The following is a 22,245-nucleotide window of genomic DNA, read 5'->3' as shown; positions in this document are numbered from 1 at the left end:
CGCAACCTGACAATGCTGCTCGCATTTCTTCCTTTTATCCTGGCTGGTCCGCTTAGATACAGAGATGTAACCTGCAATGGTGGGATCCTCAGCACACCCACCTACGGACTTGACGGCGCGGTCTTCACTGTCTGCGCCTCAGTCGAAATCTGCGCCTCAGTTCGCGAGGTCTCAAACACGATCCTTGACTTCCGGAGATACGAAGAATGGAACACCTTCATTTACGACGCCGACGTTCCTGACAATGTTGACACCCCTGCTGGCGTTGCACCAGGTCTATCCGTGCTATTCTACTCCACCGGCCTCCAGCCAGACGTCAACAACACTGGCACCGATGTCGTTACTTTCGTCGACCAACCTTTCCTCTCCGCATGGAAGAACGTCGAGAACGAGGCCTTCATTGGCGTTTCAGAGCACGTCAGCACCTTCTACCCCGTTCCAGGCGGCAAAACGAGATACACGCATTGGCAGACACATTATATGCCGCAAGCGAGCTTGCTATTGCCAATCAAGGATAGTCTGCAGCGCCAGTTTGAGGTGCAGGCCAGTGATTTGAAGGCATACGTCGACAAGCGAAACTGTTGAACAGGTGAAGATACACAACAGGTACTCGCAGTGAATGGCATCTCGAGAGGTTTGACGTGTCGGCTTGCTTACCCATCATCTATCTCACAACGTGCAGTGTACAAATACGATCAATTGAGATCTCAGATAGCTATCCATTAGTGACAACCCAGGGTGGTTAGAATTCAATCCACCCTCCATTCTCTCTTGAAATTTCATCGAGTCTGGCTACCACTACTTGTTAGCACACACCAATCGTTTGTTAACTACGTGAAAATAAGCCTGTAGCGCTTCTCTATATTCTAAAAGTCTTTCAGGGGTCATAAAATGGTTCTTCTAGCTAAATCGGTGACGTGGGAGACCAAGCTGATTGCCTTATTCGGTTAGATTTCTGGGACAGGGCAAGGGTGAATGTAGAGATTCCGAACCCCCGGACCCGATACAGTAGTATATTCCTTGATCGGGCTGCATCTTCAACACGTGTAGCCCACATGGGCGGAGGAATGACAGTACGTCGCAACACCTCCAGATTTCGACATCTCTCAAGAGATGGGTTGAAGAACCAGGGCCATCGTCACCAAGTCTGGGCCGCATTTTAAGCTGATCTTTACAGATATAGCTGTAACAAGCGATAGTTGTGGCTCCGCCCCAATTTCAGAAGGTTTTACCACTTTCCTTTCGTAATAGAAATGAAGCACCCCCGAAGAAACTTGGCTGGTTCTTGATTGGGAAGTCCAAATATCGTGGTGTTGGTTGATGGTTGCACAGCAGCTGTAGGTTCCTTAATTTTTGGGGCGCACAGGCAATCTATGTGCTAAAAGGTTGCTAAATATCATTGGGGTCGGCTTCACATCAGGAACTTGAATTGGGATTTCATGGACGACCATACTTATCTGCTCTCAGAGGACGCACTAATATGTATCCTTAGCATCACAGCTCTGGGTAAGTCATGATATAAAATTAAAGATTGGAAATACTGACAGAGAGAGTACATACAGAAGATGATTATGAGTTTCGGCGAGGAGGATCCTTCTTTGCGAAATCAGTCTCCTAGTAGTCAATGGGGATACATCAATTAAGTGTGATTCGAAACCCACGAGCGCTGTCCTTTTGGTGGAGTGGTTGATGTGTCCCTTTTCTCTAGTCACCTTGCTTACACGTTCAGAGACACACCATTTCTGACACTAATGTTGCAGAAGAGTTAGTTTTCTCCGAATGACTCTCGTTGTGAAATGCTCTTGGCGAAGGCATTTTGACAGGCTTAACTATGTAGACAAGGCTTTTTCTTGAGATTAAGATGTCTTGATGATACACAGCACTCAGTCACTTTCTTTGCAAAGGTCCTATCGAGGGGTTGTCGGAGGGTTGACTTACAAAGATGTGGGACCTCACAGGGGGCGGCATACTCCGTAAACACTCGAGTACCGTGAGCGACCTAGAAGTGCAACATCATCCCCGCACAGGCTCCAGCATCTTAACTAATTTCTGTTTCTAGTTAAAGATTCCGAGATCTTTCTCTCATCTTTCATTCCTAGCCTGAATACTTCATGATTTAGATAAGGATTTGAGTCGCGGCTGACGCAGGTGATCCAAACTTCAATTATTCTGATTAGATCTGGAGCGTTGCACTTCTGGACCTGTTGCGGTTCGGGGTCAGCTATGCTATCAGGAGCTCGTCGTCCATCCAGCGGAGTTGCCGAGGTACGAGGGATGACCGCTTGAAGTCTTCCCACTCTCTCCGCAGTCGGTTGTAAAGTACCGCTCATGATCCCCCTCCTCTTTACTTTATATCTTCATAATCTCTTTCCTCCACCAAGCTGCTTCCATCAACTGGCAGCACTTCTGTTCATCCTATTTCACGTGTTTATTTTCCCTCATTTCAACTCAATTGATCATGGCGTCTCCTCGTAGGTCGTACCCTACCAATTGCCCTTGAGTATACACTGACGAATTCCTGCAGAGCAAATCAAGACTACGGTCACCGACATGCTCAAGATCAGGCATCCTGTATTGCTTGCAGGCATGAACGTTGCAGCAGGTCCAAAGCTCGCCGCGGCAGTCACCAATGCAGGAGGATTGGGGGTCATTGGAGGCGTGAGTCCAGCGCGGAAGCAAGGTCCGAAGAATCAGATTGACCCTACGGCAGGTCGGCTACACACCAGACATGCTCCGGGAACAGATCGCAGAGCTCAAGGGCTTTTTGCACGACAAGAATGCACCATTCGGCGTGGATCTTCTGATCCCGCAGGTTGGCGGCAGTGCGCGCAAGACTAAGTTAGCAGCAGGCCCACCCCTTTGCTTGTCCATTCTGACATTGGCCGCCCAGCTACGACTACACCAAAGGCAAGCTCGACGAATTAGTTACCATAATTATCGACTCGGGCGCCAAATTATTCGTCTCCGCCGTCGGCGTCCCGCCCAAAGCCGTCGTCGACCGTCTCCACAAAGCCGGTATATTTTACATGAACATGATCGGCCACCCAAAACATCTGATATACTTCTAGTATTAATATATATCTACTTATTCGTCCTTATCTAATAATAAAGCTAATCGCCAAGATGTGCGCCGAAGCTAAGTCTCCGCTCACGGGGCAGCCAGTTCAATGCATCGCCGCGGGAGGTCTCTTCAACGGCCAATCTCTAGCAGCGGCCCTCATGCTCGGCGCAACAGCCGTCTGGATCGGTACACGTTTCGTCCTCTCCGAAGAAGCCGGCGCGCCCAAAGCCCACCAGGAAGCCGTCCGCACCGCCGGCTTTGATGACAACATCCGCACTATCATCTTCACGGGCCGCCCTCTCCGCGTGCGGACAAACCCCTACATTGAGAACTGGGAGAAGAACCGCGCGAACGAGATCAAGGAACTGACGGAGAAGGGCACGATTCCTGTGGAGCATGATTTTGAGCAGTTGGGCGATGATATGGATGATGAGACTATGGACAATGCGAGACCGTTCCTGATGGGCCAGGCGGCTGCGGTGGTGAGCGAGAGAAAGAGTGCCAGGGAGATCGTGGATGAGATGGTCAAAGAGGCGGTGGATATGATGAACAAAGGGAGCTCGATGATTGTGGCAAGAAGTAAGCTGTAAAGACGTATATAACAGGAGAGGGCTGCAATGCCGGGCGGCTTATTACCATTGGTTCATTCCTGGACATCACTAATGAGCATTGATTGGTTGCATCGGTCTTGGCCATGCACTATTCGAAGTTGAAATATACAATTTTGCTTCAGACGACAAATTGCAAAGCAAGCAGCCGCGCCTTTTCATACCACAAGCAAGCTTCACATGTCATCAGCTATTCCCTGTACAGAGAATCGTGAATGTGGGAGCTAAAAGCACAAACAACTGACACGCTCTGCACAAGCCACATGCATGAACCATGTCAGCAGACGTTGGACGACCTACAGACCGCCCGAAAGAGTATCAGGCGTACTCGGCATCCACTGCCCCGTAGCACTTGTTGTTGTACCACAAAGAATAGGTAGTGTGAGCGGAATGGAAGGTGACTCGAATCTCGAAGCTGCAGTGGAAGTACGTCTGACCATCTGCACCAGTGTGCTTCGGCATCTCCTTTGTTGGAATCGAAGAGAGATTGGCAGTCAGAGTGACGAGCAACTTGGCGCCTTTTTGGTTGTCAGCCATCAAGTTGTTGGAGTCGTAAATGGTCACATACCTTGATCTACATGCAGAGGAGGGTTGCGATTGGTTGGGCACTCGAAGGAGTAGAGGTTGCATCTAATGCTGGAGAGCTGGCCGTAACCAACCATCTTCGAGTCAATGTAGTTGACGACAACAGGTTCAGTTTCTTTAATTGCATCGCCCTGCTGTGGTCAGCTTGATTCACAAATACTTCTGCTCCGTAACGTACTTTCTTGACCAGCCAGTCTACCACATTGATGCGATACATACCATGACACTCGTTCCAGAATCTGCGACACGTTAGCTGCGAAAGCACCGCGGATGGGACTTGAGCCATACTTGCGTGACTGCTGGTGCTTAGCCGGATCAAATGCTACGTTTACCTCAAAGCCATAAGCTTTTCGAGCAACCCGTGATCCGATTGTGATTCTGGAAGCCTCTGGAGATGCTTGTGCCAGGGCTTTGATAAGAGCACCACGAACCACGGCAGTCACCCTTTCGCAGGCTGAATAACCTGAACGCTATCTCCGATCACCTTGGCAATGGATCTTCGTAGATATGGGCTCTACCCAAATCCACCGACAAGAAGGACAGCCTTCACATCACCGGTAGCTCTGATCTGTGATGTCACCAGCGCAGTGATAGTAGTGACAATGGGCTCGAAGATGTTGCGGAGTGTCGAAGCGGACATGGTAAGCTTCCCACGCATGACGCCTTTGCTGCGGTCATTGGTCAAGCCCGGGACCGGTATTACAACGTCTTCTTGGTCGCCGTTGAACCTACGCTTAGCAATTGTCTCGAATCGCTCCAGGGCTCCCCCCAAAGTATCGTCGTCCCAACCATCGTTATCAGAGAAGGTTGTTTCGAGGTATCTGCGGAAAATGCGGTTCAGGAAGGTACTGCCACAAGCTGCTCCACTGCCCGGCGCCGCCTCGCTGATCTTGACGACGGGTTTGAGTTCTTCAATGGTGTAAGAGATAAGATCAACCGTGCCTCCTCCTGCATCACACAAGACGAATTTGTCGCCAGCCTTTAAGGTCTCCGGATCCATGGCATCAAGGGCGTAGATGACCGCAGCCTCGGGCTCTGAAACAATCTGAAGGTCGCCACCCATACCAGCACGCTTAGCACAAGATCGAGTGCTAAATTTAGCTGCATCAGAGGGCACAGTAATGATGTACTCGATTCTCGTAGAGGCAATCACACCTTCACCCACTTTTGTTTTCAGAACCTTTATGATGTGCTCACGTAGATGAGTAAGATAGTCAACGGAAAGAACTTCAGCCGTCTTGATGTAATTTGTGGGGAGTGCGTTTGGGTCGGGATACTCCACAGTGAGGTATGAAGTCTCTTTGGACTTCTTGGGGTCCAGTTCGAGCTTGAACCATTGATACCGTTGCTTGCCTTCAGGAATCTCGAATCCCCATTTGCAGCCTGCATTATCATCATAGGCGAGCTCAGTAGGTACTTTGTCGTTTGTAACACCTTCTAGTGCATCAGTGCCATCGGGCCACTGGATGACGGTGGTTTGAATCTCCGGCTATCACAAATCAGTTGAACTCTAGGCGTGTGAGTTCAGGTCGGACTCACTCTTGCAGTCTGTGCCCACGCAACCCCTGAGTACGTTGTACCTAGAAAAGCTAAGTGGTTTCTCCAATGAAGCTGACTCAATAGTAAGGTCATACCGAAGTCAATAGCCACCAATATCTTGCGCTCGCTCTGTGAAGCTGACCCTTTGACGGTGAGAGTCATCTTGGAGAGGGAAGGCAAATTGAAGATGGAATAAGTTGGGTTGGAGCTGAAGTGCGTACTTTTAAAGTGTTATTCTCAAAAAGAAAGTGCGGCAAGCTTGCAATTTCGTAGGTGTTTTCTGAGATTAGCACAAGGCAGCGGTGTTGGCATGCATCATCTGAGCAACCTCTCACCTCCATCTCACCCTACCTACCAAAAATCCCATGGGTGATCATAATCTTAACTAACTCAGAATACATACTCTGCAACAGCCACTTCTACGCTCACTCTTCAACTCGATGTTCGCCAAATTCTCAGACATGTTGGGCATGACGGCTCACAGAGCAAATTCGGTCAGCCATCATAGAACGGCAACGATGGCAACAAGCAGCGCCGACCGTGGCACTGTTGGGCGCCGTGTCAGATCAGGATCAGTTCCCACCAGACCAGCCCAAGAGACGACAGACGGTGCGCAGGAAAGAGCCATGTCTGCTCTTTCTATCACTTCGCCACCTGGTAATTTGCAATCGCCCTCACGCGTTGCAGTCCGTGTTGCTCAGCAGGATTCCCTCCTTGAGATAGATGAAAGTAATCTTAATCTTGTCTCAGAGCTCAATCATGCAGTCAAACTGAACGCCAACCTCAAAGAGCATATTCGATGTGCTGATGCAGAGCTCAAATCTACTGTCCAACAGCGAGATGCACTTCAAAACATGTTGACAGAGTATGAACGTCGTGAGCAATCCAAGAATGGCGAACTTGTTCAAGCCAAAGCCGACATTCAACATCTGAAGAAATGCCTTGACGACTGCAAAGAAAGAATCTTCAAGATGCAACCTCTCGAGCACTTGACGGATTCGGAGATAGCTGAGCAATATCGAACACTCTGCGAATCGATCTCAGACTGGACGGATAGTCAATTCGGAGACTATGATAATCCATTGGGCATGTTGGACGCATGTTTCGCCACAGAAACACCAGCGAAGTTGATTCATGCATATCTAATTCGAGATCACTTGATGGAAGTGGTCAAGAAGTGTCCGACCGCTGCTTGCCCTATCATCACATATCTCATCCACCGTCATGTGTACCAGTCAATCCTGCGAGAAAGTCTCTGTTTCCCAGGTCTGGATTCAAAATGTGAAGAGTTCGTTTTTTTCATGGCGAATGCAATGAAGCACAATGAACCACGTAGAGGTATAGTTTCCCCATTTGTGACCAAGTCAACAATTGACTAATAGATGCCAGATGAGGACGCCATTGCGTTTTGGCTGAGTGAAGTCCAGCGCACTTTGTCGAATTCTCCCTACTTGCAAGGTGTTCGCAAAAAGCATCTCCACCAGCAATGCTCGGAGCTAGAGGAAATGCTCAAGACGTTACTTCCTGTAGAACAAAAAGCGAGTTTCCGTTCGCAAGAGTTGAGGAATATCTTCGAGGAAGGTGCGGATTTAGCAAAGAACGTACGCCTTTCGCCTGCAGCTTATCGATACCAACAATGTTGCAATGTTGGAGAACCATTGCTCGGGCAGCAGATGGATGGAATCAAGGTAATTGATCAGGCCACCGCGCAGCTGATTCGCCCTTCAGACACCTTCAAAGCGAATCGGGATGGTAGGGTGGGTGAAATGCTATGTGTGATTCAACCAGGACTGGTGCGAAGGGGGCGAAATGGTGGCCGCAGCATCACTCTTGTCAAGGCAACGGTTCTATGTCGATTCGATCATCCAGTGGTCCGGCGAAGGAAGGCAAAGAAGATCACAGGCGACGAATTGGATTCAACGGCACAGCGCAAAACAGGAGATGGTGAGAAGGCTTGACGTTGTCTAAAACGTGAAGACGTGAGGTAGCGCGTCCAAATGTACCGAGGCTGTGGGTGAGTCAAACTACTGTATTTGGCTTGCCGCTTTAAGCAGTAGCTCTGAACGTTTGTCAAGTTGGTAACTTACACCACGAGCACGGGCGTCACCAACGAAGACACAAGATGCTGAAAGCATAGCATTCGTCAAATGGCACAATGTACTCGTGATGAGCAGCACTGAAGCTTGCCGCTGGTCAATTTCCGTTGTCGGCCCTCGATCTTCGATCGAAGAACATGCTTCTTAAATCATGTTTGAGTTCAACTTTCACAGACCCTTTTCTAGATTTTGGGACAGTAGCCTGCATTTTCTTCGGCTGTACACCAATTAAGTAGTATCATGATGTATGAGGATGGGAGATCGTAACCCAGCCAGCTTGCAAGATCTTACCAATTTTGGTGTACCTTGCATCTGTAGAGTATATGCACACCATCTATGCCCACTAAATATCCCGGGCATTTCTGTACTGGAAGAAGCTTTCTTAGCTAGCAGGCCCATTTACATCGATATATCATTACTCCAGTCTCAGCGAGGTGGCATCTTCATCCCACTCGCCCCATGTTCCCTGCCCCACTTCCTGACCTTAACATCAGTATCCCACCTCACAAACACCATGACCAAACTCATCACCCAGCTCAAGATCGTATCCAGCACGGCCCAGCCATTTCTGATACTTCCACCCAATACGCTCGTCATAACCAGCCTCGTCAAGAACGTTGTCGGCACCAACTCGTCGCCTTTTTCCAACCTTGCGATACTTCTCCTTGCCACCTCATCCGCGGTCTGACCCGGGTCGCCTTCCTCGAGCTTTTTGGTGAGGTCGGATTTGACGCGGTTTTCGGCGGCGTAGGACTCGGTGAAAATGGTGGCGGGAAAGATAGTGTGGATGCGTACCTTGGGTTTATTAGGGAGAGCTGAAGCGTAGAGGTTCATCTCTTGAGAGAGGGTGTCGGAGAGGGAGCGGAGTGCAGCTTTGCTGGGTGAGTACGGGCCGTAACCAGCGATGGTGAAAAAGGAGAGAAAAGAGGCGGTGAAGATGAGATGTCGTTCTGGCAGAATACCAGGGCTAGAGCTATAGGATTTGGCTTCGGAAGGGGCTTTTAGCCACGCCTGAAGTGTCGCGTGTGCCATATAGGCAGCTGATAAGTAATTGGAGTCCATCTGGTTCTTTAGCTCAGCGACCGGGGTATCAACGAAGAGAGTCGGATAGGAGCTGCCGGCACAGCACCAGACGATGTCGGGTGGAGCGTCCTTGTTGAATGCTGTAGCTGAGGAAATTATGCGCACAGACTCAGAGGCGGTGGTGAGGTCGCCGCTTATGTAGTAGAATCGTTGAGTCTTTGGAGAAGCTGCTCCTTCCTGGAGTTTGACTGTTGGTTGAAGACCACGGGTATGGGAGTAACACGGGCACTAACGCGGATGTATGAGACGGCTTCACGCAGCTTCGCAACGTCTCTTGCAACGATGATTACATTGGCACCTTTTTCCGCAAGCTGGCGACCTACGCTTCGGCCCATGCCTGACGAGCCGCCCGTGATGAGGACCGTCTGTGCCTAAGTATTAGCTTGGAAGTCGTGGACTTATGGATGTATGGACCATCCTACCCTGCCATTGACCGGGAATCTGTTCTTCCCAAAGAAGAAACTCATCTTGCTTGAGCAAAAGCTGGTGATTGTATGTGGGGTTGGAGGCAACTAGAAACACACCCAAGTCCACCAACACTGGCTGTCAAGCTGTGAGAGGGCCTATTGGCCTTTTTCGCTGCCTTTAATCCCTGCTATCCGTCTGCGTTTGATTGGGCGGTTTCTAGTGCAATTTCGGAGCAAGTTTCACTGTATCGTACTGCCTGTTTTGTACGTATATCTACGCGCTCAGCTCCTTAGTAGATAATACAACTTACTTTCTACCAGTTCTAGGAGGCAGTTCGTAACTGGCGCATAATCGCACAGCAGTAGTAGTCCAAGGCCTGCGTTACGCTAGTTATTCAAGTGGTAATTATAAGCGAACGTTAGACCAATCTGCCAATCAAAGGTGGCTGGCTTTTATGCTGTGCATTACTGACGAGCCGTGCCTAGATGAAGGTCGGTATCGCAAGATGGGGGCAAAAAACCTTGGGACAACTGTCCATCAATCAGTGGGTCTTGGTGAACTTGGCGCTCTCTACCTATTGCCGTCATTGGTTCTAACTATGATCTCACTGGTTGAGTGTCCAGGGTGCGACGTGATGTAGGAGTCGCACTCTAATATCCCACCGATCTTCCAATGTGAGCAAATCTGCTGCTTGGCGATGTGTTGATGATTGTTTGATGCTGTGATTCGATTCTGACGGTGCTAGCCTTCCAGCTCAGTTCTACGTGCTGCTGTGCGGTTGCCACTCTCGAACCACACCTGTGATGCCTACAACTAAGAAGCCGGTGCAAAATGATGAGATGTCCCGAGTGAATTACCACTGATGAGTGTTTGGTTGACTGCACGGCTATCATGCACCTTGAACCTAATGCATGTACTCGCAGCATGCTTCCTTTTCGTCTCTTTGCTACCTGGCTGGCCCAGCTTTTAAAATGCCTAACCCTCCCAGCATAGGAACCGGCTGGCTCCCATCTCAACCCAACCGAGCAGCATTATCATAGAGTGTCGTCTCAACGGGAGCCATGAGTCAAGAAACTTCTTCCAGCAGCTCGGGGACAATGGTCGCATCAGCTATCGTTACTGCTCTTGCGACCATATGTGTCGCCTTGCGCTTCTACACTCGAATTCGTACAAAGGCCGGTATTGCCTGGGACGACTGGTGGATTCTAATCGGCCTACTCACCAGCTTGCTGATAGGAGGCCTTCTTCTGTGGGGTAAGGCTCCTCTCGACCCCAAATCACCTCTCTCAATTGACGATCTCCAGGCAGCAGTACAGATCCAGATGCCCAGAGCGAAGTTAGTGAGGCAATATTCACCAATACAACAGACACATTCGACACAGCTCCTCATACAACCTACCTCAAGCTCTCCTTCATATCCTCTATTCTATATTTCGCCATTGTCACATCTATCAAAGTATCAATCTTACTTATGTACCGCCGTATTTTCTCTATTGATTACTCCTTCCACCTGCAATCTCTGCTTCTTCTGGCTGTCATCTTTGCCTTCTGGCTAGCCGTTACCACCGCAACCCTCCTCAACTGTCGGCCACTCAAATATAGCTGGATCGGCATGTCATGGGAGGAGTACTGTTTCAATTACAACATTTTCTGGATGGTAACTGGCGCTGTCGAGGTCATCATCGACACAGCTATCCTTGCGCTTCCTGTGCGCATGGTGTTACGCCTCCAGCTTTCACAGAAACGAAAGATTTCCATTATGCTTATATTTCTCCTTGGAGGATTGTACGATCGCCTTTCCCATTTCCCGTCCTCCGTTTCGTATCAATGTGATTCTCTATTCTGACCCCCATCTAGCGTCATAATTACAGGCATCATCCGCGTTATCTATTCATATGTCCCCGGTAGCCGTGTTCCAGAATACATTAAAGCGGAACTTTGGTCAACTATACACATAGGCATGGCAATATTCTGCGCCTGTTTGCCTACTATTCGGCCTCTTTTTACCGGCATGACCTCTCGCCTTGCCAAGGCATCCTCCAGCCTGAGACAGCGCTACTGCAGTGCGTCGGGACGGTATTCCAAAGACACAGCAGCATCGTCTAACAGCCCCGTACCTAGATCCGAGGACGCGATTGAGATATTGTCCCTAAGCCAACAGGAATGCCATTGCGGTGCTTACGACCTAGGCGGCGCAAGTGCCGACACATTCTCTTCCCCGGGGCACTACCGGGAGTGCTATTGTGCTGCAAGTTTAAAGGATCCACGAGCCAAGACGGGGTCCCTGGAGGCCGGCTGAGGAGCATTATCCGGCTACAACTGTGAAAAATGCACTGGTATTCGAGACCGTCTGGTTAAGGCAGGAGGGGCGGAACAGTAGTAGCGGTCACGCCGGTCAGAGGCCACTCTTGGATAATTCTTCGTCGCTTAGATGGAGTCAATTGCGCCACATCAATGCTTCGGGCTTCGCTGATTTCCCCTCATTGACTCAAGACGTGACATCAGGTAGTTTGAAGTGGCAAGAAATGAGCCGCCTCTAACTGGCCGCATCGGGAGTCAAGGCAGGTCGTGTCGTTCGGAAAACATATCTCTCTTCCTCGTAAGAGGGGACTGATTAAATAGATGTCGCCGACAGACATTTCCGGTAATTTGTCCGAACGTAACCAGCAAGAAGCTCAAGATAATAGAGTTACAAAACAAAAAGAAAGGAGTTGATTCGGCTAATCTGCCCACCCAAAAAATCTCCCTAAACGCCAAATTCATTCCATCCAGCCCTCACTCAAATTCTTGACCCAACCCTAGCAGTTGTCGTAAGCAAATACAACAAGGACCGTCACAACACCTAACAAACAAGCAAAACCCACAGGAACTTCGTCGGTAAGCCATAGAAGAAGTATTCTTCGCAATGCTGGCATGGAAGTGCTAGAGTGCATGGCATCTGCAGAAGGAGACGTCGTGTCACCTTTTCGTGCTCTTCCAGTGCCCCCTGCTGCTCAGCTTTGTGCCCACCGGCTTCACGGCAGGGGGTTGGGCTTATCTTTAGCGCATTGGGGGCGGGTGTCTACCGTGTGGTAGCCATTTGAGAGGGCTGGCTTGAGTGTCTCTTCCATCTTAGACTGCTGTTTTGTGCGGATTGGAATGTGGTACGTGTTTGGGAAAACAGGAAAATGGGCTTGGGTGAGAAGGGTGTGTTTTGAATGGTCGGACATCGTTGACTAAGAACTTTGGTATAGGTTTTATATAGAGACACAGTTAGGTATACGTGGTGGAGTACCAGATAGATCAGTGGCATTGTACACAGATTCTATTACTCTCGCACAAAGAACTGACAAAATGGCGCACAGTGAGAACTTGAAAGGAAAATAGCAAATTGTTTAAACAGTGCAATGTCAGCATTGGAGCAAGAACGGAAATGCGGAACCCACTTCCATAGTAGAACTAAAAAGGGCAAGAAGTGTGTTCGCGGATAGGGATAAAGCCAGCGATGCATGCCACAGGGAACCGGGACATTGAATGGTTTCATCCTGTGGATGTCGAGGGCTTGCCATCGGGCAAGATCTGCTTATCGACCATCCCATTGCAGACGAAAGGTAGGACGCAAAGAGTAAATGTCGCTGTGAATAGCATACTGAGAAAATGGGTCTATGTATCCTTTAGCAAATGAGACAGTCTCTAGCTGTCCCATAACAACGAAGAGGTACGGACATAGTGGTGTGTCAAATGCACAGAATACGGATTTGTTCATGCGAGGATTGTTTATTCTTGATTTTAATTCACCCATCCACCCACTCAAAAATTTCAAAGATGTAACTTTCAAAAAGCAAAAGAAATCAGAACAGAAACAAAAAGAGAAAAACGCACCTCAACCCCATTTGAGGTCAAGTCTCAGCTCTCTAAGACGTTTGCCGCCCGGCTTGATCCGCAATAGCAGGTAGCTGCTCCACTTCAAGTACAAGTTGGTTGTGTTGCCCATTAAAGCGCTGACTGTCACGTTCGTTTCGAAAGGAGACGACAAGGACTCAGACCACCGCCATAATGACCATTAGGATACATAGGGCGATTGCTCTGGTCCATATCGTCTGCTTGAGACGTGTGTTCTTCAGTCGACACAGGTGAAGGTGAGGTGATTAGTACCCCCAGCTCTCCTGGCCTGCAGTGACATCGCGCCTAGGATCTGAACTGGACAAGGGTGAAGCTCCCTGCTCTCCCTCATTTGCATCATAGGGATTGGGCTCGGATGGGCGTGGAGTGCCCAGGCCTGCCTTCATCTGGAAGCCGAGAACTCGGGTCATTTAGGGCTTGGAATTTGTGGGGGTGGTCGGGATGGAACAGTGTACTCACATCAAATAAACCTAATCATGACCCCCATTTTATTTGCTTATCTATTCCTAGAGGTCGATTGATTTGGACAAATGGAGTCAAATGCTAGTAAGTAATATTTGTTACGAGGATTGTCAAGGATTTTCATTTCACAAAAAGAGTCTGCCAAGAGTTCAATAAAGGTATTTTTTCTGCCAAGACTTCCATTTGAAGTAATCTGTCAATTTTAAAGCTTGATTTGGTTTGACGAGAGCACGGATTTGGTGTATTTGCCAAGCATTTGATTTGGTTTATTTGACTCAATTCGATTCAAAAGGACACAATGGCTCGGTGGAACGGGTCTTGGAGCGCTCTAGTGAAATTGCCATCTTGAATTTATTGCTATCTTGCTCCTAGTGAGGTGTGTATTGGCAACTTGGAAGAGCTAGGATAGCCAGAGGACAATATGTTGTGGTGGTGTGAGCAAGGATGGGAAACGATATCAATAGACATATTATGTGTCTATGATCCCGGGACTCTCCTGGACAAAAGCCATTGTGAGACAGTGTATCCAGTCAAATCAAATTAGTGAAATCAAATCAAATCAAATGCTTAGCAATCGAAACAAATCACGTTTGCCAAATTAATCAAATTGGGTCTTGGCAGAAAGTTGCATGTTTTGGCCTTATTTTTGTTGAAAGAATAAAAAGTCTTGGCGGACTCATCACTGCGAGATGGAAATTCTTGACAGTTATCCAACAAAATTATTGCCTACTAAGATTTGACTCATTTGATTTGATGGATACCCGTCGTGAGAAGTGGACAATGGGGGTTAAGACCACAAAGTGTGTATGCAAGCACATGAGTAGAACTCGAGTAAACAGTACAGAGGCAAGAGTGAAGCGACGACAGGAAACATACTACGTAAGCTTTCGTGCGTGGTCAACCAGCGGAGAAAGAGATTTTATTTCCCCTGGAGATAGATTACCTGAAACACGTTCTATTTTGAACAATGGTATTGTAATGAAGACTCCCAGCGTCCCTTCTCAAGGACAATCTCTGTAGGCCCTGCGAAGCACAAGAGGGCTCGGTTCGGTGATCGAAATCGTTCCCCGAAAGCATATTTGCGATAGCGGGTAATGTATCAACAGTATTGGTCCTGCAAACATCAGCAATTTCGTGAACATAGCTGGCATAACAGCTTGACATGCCCGCGAACAGTGGCCTAAGCATCCATTCCAGAGCCATATGTGATGCTGTATTCTAGGTCTTAAGCGCCCTTGCTGTTACCACCACCATTTCCACGAATGGCATTGTCGACGACGTCGTCTCGCTCGTCGTCTGACTTGAGGATTCTGTGCTCAGCGTGCTCGTCGACTCGTTGATTTGATTTGCTGTCTGGTTGAGTGCCTGACTGATGTCTTGCTGGATATCAGCTTTGACTTGTGCTTTCACTGCTTCCATTTCTACTTTGGCCTTCAAGTCTTTCGTCACAGCCTGAATGCTGTCCCAATTATTGGCCTCTAACAGCATTTCCCGCAATTGTTCCGCGTTGATTCCCATCCTCTCTGCCGTAATTATCGTAGCATGAGCCTCCTTGATGGTCTGCTTCCTTGTCTGTTTTTCCAAATCCTCCAACCTCCTCCCTGCCTGCTGCCGTCAGCCGATTTATTCGAAGAGGGTGGTACGAATTCTGCCTTACCTCTTTCAAATCCTGAATGGCTCCCCATATCAATTCCTTGTTCTGCTTCTTGACTTGCTCTCGCACTTTTTGCACGGTATCTTGAATCCTGACTTGCTCTTCATTTGTCAAGGACTCCCGGTATAGCGTCATATTTCGTTCGATTTCGTCGACAAGCTCGGTTCCACTCAAGCGAGCATTGCGCAACTCCTGTGTCTCTATCGCGTCATTGCTCTTCTTTTGGCTCCAAAATTCATCAATCTCCTCCAACAGGGAAGTATGAACGATTTCAACTTCCCAATCAGGTAAATGTTTCTCCGCGATGTCACACCAGCAATTTATCCGTTCGAGCTTGTTGCCAACACCAGCGAAGTGCACGACGAGGTCCCCCCGCCTAATCTGATTCGCCTCGATTGATTCGTTCAGAAAACCAGATTGGTATGCATTGAACCAGCGCTGTGGACAGTAGACCACTTGATCCCGAAATTTTTCCATATGGAAGATGTTGTCTAGAGCACTTTGGTCCTGGAAAGTTAATTGTTCGTCGGGATTGAACGTTCGATAGGCTACATTCGCCGACATCACCTCAATTGCCCAAGCGCTGACTCGTATGAAGAAAACACCATTGTTCAGGCCATTCGCGTCATTGGTGACAAGCGCATTCGCATCACTAAACTCTGCAGGAGGTAGGAAGTGCGACAGGCTAAGTTTCGGATTCATGAGAACACTGTCGCAATCGAACCAGCTATATATGTCAGGGTTGCTAATCAATGGATGGAGAAGTGCTTACAATAGCCACTCCATTCTCTCGTGAAATGGTTTCTTCATTTCGTCCATCAAAATGTTGAGAATGAACATTGGCTTGTTGTACATCATATCCAACACATTGCTCCTCATCACAAAGGTCTCGTAACCCTGAATTTCGCCATGCCGTAAATGAGTCCGAAGCGCTCGTTCATAAGTTGGGTTTGTGTCGCCAATTAGCATGGAGACCATGCCAATCCTGTGTGGCACGATCTGATCTGATGCCGCGGTATGCTCAACGACAATGCTGTTTTCTTCGAGTTGTGTATCCCATAGTGGAGCTGTGCCCCGAAACTTCTCAAGTAGACCGAGTCCAGTCCTGTCAAGTGCATTTCTGATTTGCGCCTGCCGTGCAACCAACGCGAAGGTGATAAAGGCCAACGTTGCAGTTGAGGTGAACACGAATTGCTTCAATCTCATCTTGGATACGCTTGTTCCATGTCATCAATAGTGGTTTAAGGAGGTCATCCTAACAATCGAGCCATCACATTCACATTCCAGCACGTCAAACGCCTTCATTCCACAATCTTGGAAGACGCGTCAGGTTGTTTACTGTTTGCTAACATGAGAGAAATTTTCTCGCGTCCATATAAACCATGGCTGAAATTGTCCAGTTTTCGGATCGCAACGACATCCGATAGCTTCCTCCAAGACCGAATGCTCTGTCGAATCTGGTAGACGAATGCCAGAACCTTCATGCTCGAACCCCTTGCATGACCCTTTAGCCGAACTGGACCATATATACTTGCGTTACCCACAGTTCTGCTGTCAAGAGAATTGCTTCTGCTCTAAGCAAGATGTCGGCTAATATGCCTGTGCATGAGCTGGAACAATACAACGAATCTCCGCGGGAATCAAAGGAGTTCTTCCTCGTGGACGCGGAACCAGTGATAAAGAGAATGCGATGCCAGGTAATCCGAGAGAGCGTCCGGGCTTGCTATCGCTTTCTGATACCTAGTTTTCTCACCACACAATCACGCACGACATTGAATGCCATTGCTTCTCTTGATGGCTTGCGAGGTTATGCATCGTTCGGCGTATTCCAATATCATTTTACGGACACTTTCTGTCAGATGCACAATCGAGGCTTCGGGTTCGATGAGAGTAACCGCTACCTCATTCAACTTCCATTCATCCACTTTTTATGGACTGCACCAGCTCTTGTGGCTTGCTTCTTTGTCATCTCCGGATACGTACTCTCGTACAAGCCACTTAAGCAGATACGGTCTCACCCAGGAGACCCCTTTTTGCATACTATGAGCTCGGCAATCTTCCGGCGTGGCATCCGACTCTACTTACCAACATTGTTTGCAACATTCGTCGCGTTCCTCCTTGTACGCTTGGGCATGTTCAATTACTCCCACTGGGTATTCCTTCAAGGAGAATATCTTGCAGCAGGAGAAGACACGCCTCCGATTATGGCCACTTTTGGCGAGCAGTTTGCACATTGGCGGAGCGATATGAACAATATGATATATCCGTTTCATTTGGGGGGTTCGGCCAGCACGCCTTATGATCCACATCTCTGGACCATTCCCACGGAGTTTCAAGGATCAATGCTGCTTTTCATCGTCACCATTGGCCTTTGGAATGTTCACACTGTTGCACGTTTGGGATTTGTCGGAGCCTTCATCCTGTATTGTGGTTATCATGGACAAAATGACATTCTCCTCTTCTTCGGTGGTATGTTCCTGGCAGAGGTAGACCTGATCCTGCGAGAAGGGGAAGGACGAGTCAACCGATACCGCTATCTCTGGCTCGTGCTTTTCACGATCGGGCTGTACCTTGCTGGCATGCCATCGTGGGATCCGCAGATTACACCAGGGTACGAAACCATAATGTGGCTCATTCCAAATTCATACCGCTGGCACACGCTCGGATGCATCATGCTTGTTTGGTCCGTCCGAAACTCGGATGACGTCCAGATTGTTTTCACCAATGGATTTGCACAATACCTGGGCAAAATCTCGTACTCGCTGTACATCGTGCACGGTAATGTCAGGAGAACACTTACGTATACGATGATGCCAACGCTCTTAGCCCTGACAAATGGGAAAGAATCAAAGCTAGGATTTGCGATCACCATTCTGGTTTCGATCATGTTCACTTACCCGCTCACTTTCTTCCTTGCCCACCTGTTCTGGCGTGCTGTTGAAATTCCGAGTACAAAGTTTGCGAAGTGGCTGGAAATGAAATGTTCTAGAAGTAGTTCATATTGCAGTCTAAACTCCGGTGCTGAGCTGACACTCTGATTCCAGCATATGCTTAGATATTGCTGCCGGATTGAATATTGAATTCATGGCATACTATGTATCCATATTTAGTTTCACCCAAGCTTGCTTTCATGAATCTGTGAAGCTCGAGAAGCTGCATGTCTCGGGTTTCTTCGATCACAGTGTCCCTCTGCTTGAATGACAGGTGTCTAAAGTAAACATGATAGTCAGAATAAGATGCATCAGTTCTCTAGTTCAAAGTAAGCATCAAGCCTTGGACATTTGTTCCATCCCACCACTGGCAGCGAAAATTCCTGCAATATACGGAGCAGATTATTGGTAACTCGGAAACCTTATCCTGCAGCTGAAACTTTTCTAGAGAAGTATAGAAAGATTGGCGCATGTAAAGCTCAGTTGTGTATCAGATGGACGAGGCAGGCGGTGGCGACGAGGAGAAGCAGATTGATTCGTTCAGTGTGAGTGCGCAGCTCTCGCCAGACATGAAATCTTGGCTGTCGCCATCTGCTTACTAGTAGTAGATTCTAACTAAATTTTGGACATCTTAACAATCACACAAATCTAATCGTTAACCACCAACTACAAGCGAGCCAAAGAAAAGGATCGTCATAAACACCTTTTGCCAGTGTAACTTCAATCAGGTTGCAACAACATGTCAAAAACAACTAGGTATGTCACCATATGTGGCCCGAGTAACCTCGCACAAATCTTTCCACCCCTGTCTCTTTCCCACTCTGATCACATCAAGAAAGATTTTCATCCTAGACTCCAATACCCAGCTGACTCTATCCCGTTGCAGCCGGCCAGATTGGGCTGACGATGTCTCCGAGCCCGACCTCTCCGACCCCAACGCCCTTCCTGCGCCTGTTACCCGAACCAACAAAGATGGCACTAAAACCACCATATCCTACCGAATCGACGAGAACGGCCGCCGCGTGAAGACCACCCGCAGAACACGTACTACTATCCACCGAGAACGTGTCAACCCTGCCATCGCCGAGCGACGCTCATGGCCCAAGTTCGGCTTGGAGAAGGGAAAGCCCAAGGGCCCTCAACCTGACACCACGAGTATAGCTGAGAACATGCAATTCAGACCAAGTGTGAATTGGAAGGCTGTCCAAGCGGAAGAGGCAAAGAGTGGGGCGAATGTGACGTCCGAGGAGAAAGCGAAGAAGGATGCGTTGAAGGACAAGAAGGTGAAGTGTCGAATCTGTGGTGGTGAACATTTCACGGCGAGGTGTCCGTATAAGGAGACGATGGCACCGGTTGAGGAGGGTGGGCCGGCGGTGGATCCTCTGGCAGAGGATGATGAGAAGAATGCCGCGGGAGGTCTGGGAGCTACCAGCGGAGGATATGTGCCTCCACATCTGAGGAAGGGAGGAGCAGCTGGAAGCGGAGACAGGATGGGAGGGAAGTATGAGAGGGACGATTTGGCTACGCTTAGGGTCACGAATGTAAGTTCCATGCCTATACCGATGCCTTTCGGCAGCGTGATCTAAAGCTAACTATTCCCTACCAGGTTTCTGAAATGGCAGAAGAGCAAGACCTGCGCGACATGTTCGAGCGCTTCGGCCGCGTTACTAGGGTTTTCCTTGCTAAAGACAGGGATACTGGACGTGCAAAGGGCTTTGCTTTCATCTCTTTCGTCGACCGAACAGATGCCGCGAGAGCGTGCGAGAAGATGGATGGATTTGGATATCGACATCTCATCTTGAGGGTGGAGTTCGCAAAGAGGACGACTTAGATGAGCAGATGAATTCAAGACTGTTTCATGGCTTTATGAAAGAGTCTTGCAGGTCAGGCCGGGAGAGTGATCAGGGTAGTTAGACAACTCGTCCCCAGGCACTGTAGGCTACAGCATTCGAAAAGATTGCTCCGAAAGTTCTAACATTGATCCTTGCTATTAACGTGAACACTGCCGCCAGTCACCATGTCCCGAAGACGATCCTCTACATCAAATCTAGGCATTAGGGAGACTGGTTGGTACTTAGGAGTAGAGACGAGACCAAGAGTAAATGACAAAATACATGAATACCTCCGCAGTAGTACTTACGTACAAGAGCCAGCCCCCCAATTCTGTTACCTGCCTTAGGACCCGCTTCCCAAGAACCACTTGAGAGAAGATATGGCTGGCAAGAATGTGAAGTGACGAAGGCCGCTGAGTATTTCAAAGGAACATGCTAACGCCGAGCCATTGCACCAGGCGGTCAACGTCCATATCGTTTTGAGCAGAACCGAGAACGCAAGGCTGACATCCAGGGTGTCCGCTCTATGGCCTAGATGCAGTCATCTGAGGAAAAATTCTGTGTTCTTGAGGTCCATAGGGAGATACTAGGATGGCGTGCCTTCGACTTACCTGGCAGGTAGAGCCATTCCCATTGTTTGAGCGAATGGAGAATAACACTGCGTAGTCGTACTTGCTGCGACGTGCGTATTCGAGAGCAGGACGAATGCTCACATCTAGCACGAGGATTGTAGAACCGCATGATGATAGAACAAGTTAAATGATCTTCACAGTTTTGAGATGGCATATGGGGGAAGTACATGCTTAACCGTCCATGGGAGATAGGTCGGGGAAGCGAAAGAGAACATAGGGCCAAACTTCGCACAAGATGGGAAATAGATCTTTAAACACGGAGTTGACATTCACCCGTGCCTTCGTGGAATGCGAAGAGCGCCTCAAGCGTAGACTCCGGTCCTTAGTTCATCAGATCTCTTTGATCCCAGCTTACTACTCCTCGTTGAAGACAAATTTCGAAAGTATGTTCGGTGGGCGAAACATAAACTACTTGCCATGCGCTGTAGATACAGATTAGGAGCTCGATTTGAGCTTTGAAGGCACGGCTGGAAGCACTTTGTTGGCAGAAGACTTTGTTGCCTGGTGTTGTACTGGACTCCATGATGCTGTAGTGGGTGACCATGTATCTGGAGAAGGTGTCGAGCTAGGTAATGGATCTCTGATGAACGGTCGACCTTACCAAAATGCGGGTTTATTCTGATATAGTGTGTTGATGGAGTAGAGCGGTGGCCTCCGGCCCTGCTGCTCTACTACGTAAGCTGTCTAACGGATAAAAATGGGTGTAGCTCCCTCGCGGTTGGGTAAGAATGCGCGAGAACCTTATCGCGTTATGGTGAACGAGGCTGTATGAGTGTCAACCAGTACCAGAACACTTAAAAGCCTACGTCCAAAATAGGCAGCTGTATCTTTGTTAAAAACTGCCGACATATTCATCGAGACGAATACGCTAGAGTTATCACGATGGCCCCAGCTCTGTTGGGGGGCCTTGTCCAGCTGAAGATGGCTCCCAGACGTTGGCATTGACCGTTGGCATCAGCATCCAGCCCCAATCACAATGCATAATCCTCATTTGGAAGGAATATCCATTTAATGGGGGCGCATCCGGAACATAATCTGATCAATCACACAGAAGCCTCAAGCCGATCAAGGTAGACGATAGAACTTTCGGGAAAAGATCCTGCTAGTCGGCCGCCCCAACGACCTGGGTTCCTCCTATGGATCAGGACGGGCAGAAGGCACAATGAACCTTTTGAAACAGCCTAGAATAGTTTGAGGAGGTAAGGCGATGCAGCTTGCCGCTAAGTCAGCCAGATATCCAGCTAAATATTACGAACAGAAGGATCTCGAAGAATTCCAAATCAAGGTCCACGGGGGCTTCTCTACCAATGATTTTCGAAGAGGGGAGGTGAAGTAAGGATCAGCGTGAGAGCAAGGTGACTGGGGCCGTTGCATGACTGCTGTCCTCCAACGGGGCGGTGTGCAACAGGGTACGAGGTGGATGAACGCCTGGTCAAAGCGCTCAGATCTGCTCGCTTGGATGCCTGGTTATCA

At 48.7% G+C, this 22,245-nt stretch overlaps 9 protein-coding genes across 9 annotated transcripts; 6 read left to right on the top strand and 3 right to left on the bottom strand.

The window, feature by feature from the left end:
- Window positions 1–12: 12 nt before the first annotated feature.
- On the top strand, window positions 13–585 carry EPUS_03689 (uncharacterized protein; the record flags this gene model as incomplete). Its single annotated transcript, XM_007806536.1, has 1 exon — window positions 13–585. One exon carries the CDS (start codon window positions 13–15, stop codon window positions 583–585), a length of 573 nt encoding a protein of 190 aa, XP_007804727.1.
- A 1,873-nt stretch (window positions 586–2,458) lies between these two features.
- Window positions 2,459–3,651, top strand: EPUS_03688 (uncharacterized protein; the record flags this gene model as incomplete). The annotated part of the gene is made up of 5 exons (XM_007806535.1): window positions 2,459–2,471; window positions 2,525–2,658; window positions 2,711–2,838; window positions 2,891–3,015; window positions 3,137–3,651. The coding sequence occupies 5 exons, from the start codon at window positions 2,459–2,461 to the stop codon at window positions 3,649–3,651; spliced, it is 915 nt and encodes a 304-aa protein (XP_007804726.1).
- A 336-nt stretch (window positions 3,652–3,987) lies between these two features.
- Window positions 3,988–5,955, bottom strand: EPUS_03687 (uncharacterized protein; the record flags this gene model as incomplete). The annotated part of the gene is made up of 7 exons (XM_007806534.1): window positions 3,988–4,187; window positions 4,238–4,385; window positions 4,433–4,493; window positions 4,543–4,724; window positions 4,787–5,743; window positions 5,794–5,834; window positions 5,889–5,955. The coding sequence occupies 7 exons, from the start codon at window positions 5,953–5,955 to the stop codon at window positions 3,988–3,990; spliced, it is 1,656 nt and encodes a 551-aa protein (XP_007804725.1).
- Window positions 5,956–6,311: 356 nt separating this feature from the next.
- EPUS_03686 (uncharacterized protein) lies at window positions 6,312–7,751 on the top strand (the record flags this gene model as incomplete). The annotated part of the gene is made up of 2 exons (XM_007806533.1): window positions 6,312–7,131; window positions 7,183–7,751. 2 exons carry the CDS (start codon window positions 6,312–6,314, stop codon window positions 7,749–7,751), a joined length of 1,389 nt encoding a protein of 462 aa, XP_007804724.1.
- A 564-nt stretch (window positions 7,752–8,315) lies between these two features.
- Window positions 8,316–9,439, bottom strand: EPUS_03685 (uncharacterized protein; the record flags this gene model as incomplete). The annotated part of the gene is made up of 3 exons (XM_007806532.1): window positions 8,316–9,149; window positions 9,206–9,337; window positions 9,395–9,439. The coding sequence occupies 3 exons, from the start codon at window positions 9,437–9,439 to the stop codon at window positions 8,316–8,318; spliced, it is 1,011 nt and encodes a 336-aa protein (XP_007804723.1).
- A 1,002-nt stretch (window positions 9,440–10,441) lies between these two features.
- Window positions 10,442–11,679, top strand: EPUS_03684 (uncharacterized protein; the record flags this gene model as incomplete). Its single annotated transcript, XM_007806531.1, has 3 exons — window positions 10,442–10,634; window positions 10,685–11,165; window positions 11,238–11,679. 3 exons carry the CDS (start codon window positions 10,442–10,444, stop codon window positions 11,677–11,679), a joined length of 1,116 nt encoding a protein of 371 aa, XP_007804722.1.
- Window positions 11,680–14,942: 3,263 nt separating this feature from the next.
- On the bottom strand, window positions 14,943–16,584 carry EPUS_03683 (uncharacterized protein; the record flags this gene model as incomplete). The annotated part of the gene is made up of 3 exons (XM_007806530.1): window positions 14,943–15,329; window positions 15,382–16,105; window positions 16,151–16,584. The coding sequence occupies 3 exons, from the start codon at window positions 16,582–16,584 to the stop codon at window positions 14,943–14,945; spliced, it is 1,545 nt and encodes a 514-aa protein (XP_007804721.1).
- Window positions 16,585–16,961: 377 nt separating this feature from the next.
- On the top strand, window positions 16,962–18,416 carry EPUS_03682 (uncharacterized protein; the record flags this gene model as incomplete). The annotated part of the gene is made up of 1 exon (XM_007806529.1): window positions 16,962–18,416. One exon carries the CDS (start codon window positions 16,962–16,964, stop codon window positions 18,414–18,416), a length of 1,455 nt encoding a protein of 484 aa, XP_007804720.1.
- Window positions 18,417–19,047: 631 nt separating this feature from the next.
- On the top strand, window positions 19,048–20,139 carry EPUS_03681 (Eukaryotic translation initiation factor 3 subunit G; the record flags this gene model as incomplete). Its single annotated transcript, XM_007806528.1, has 3 exons — window positions 19,048–19,064; window positions 19,195–19,849; window positions 19,915–20,139. 3 exons carry the CDS (start codon window positions 19,048–19,050, stop codon window positions 20,137–20,139), a joined length of 897 nt encoding a protein of 298 aa, XP_007804719.1.
- Between the last annotated feature and the right edge of the window lie 2,106 nt (window positions 20,140–22,245).

This window comes from Endocarpon pusillum (genome assembly GCF_000464535.1).
Source record: "Endocarpon pusillum Z07020 unplaced genomic scaffold scaffold5524, whole genome shotgun sequence".
Lineage (NCBI taxonomy): Eukaryota > Fungi > Ascomycota > Eurotiomycetes > Verrucariales > Verrucariaceae > Endocarpon > Endocarpon pusillum.
The sequence above is the reverse complement of the archived record's forward strand: the minus strand, read 5'-3'. Positions and strand labels throughout refer to the sequence as shown.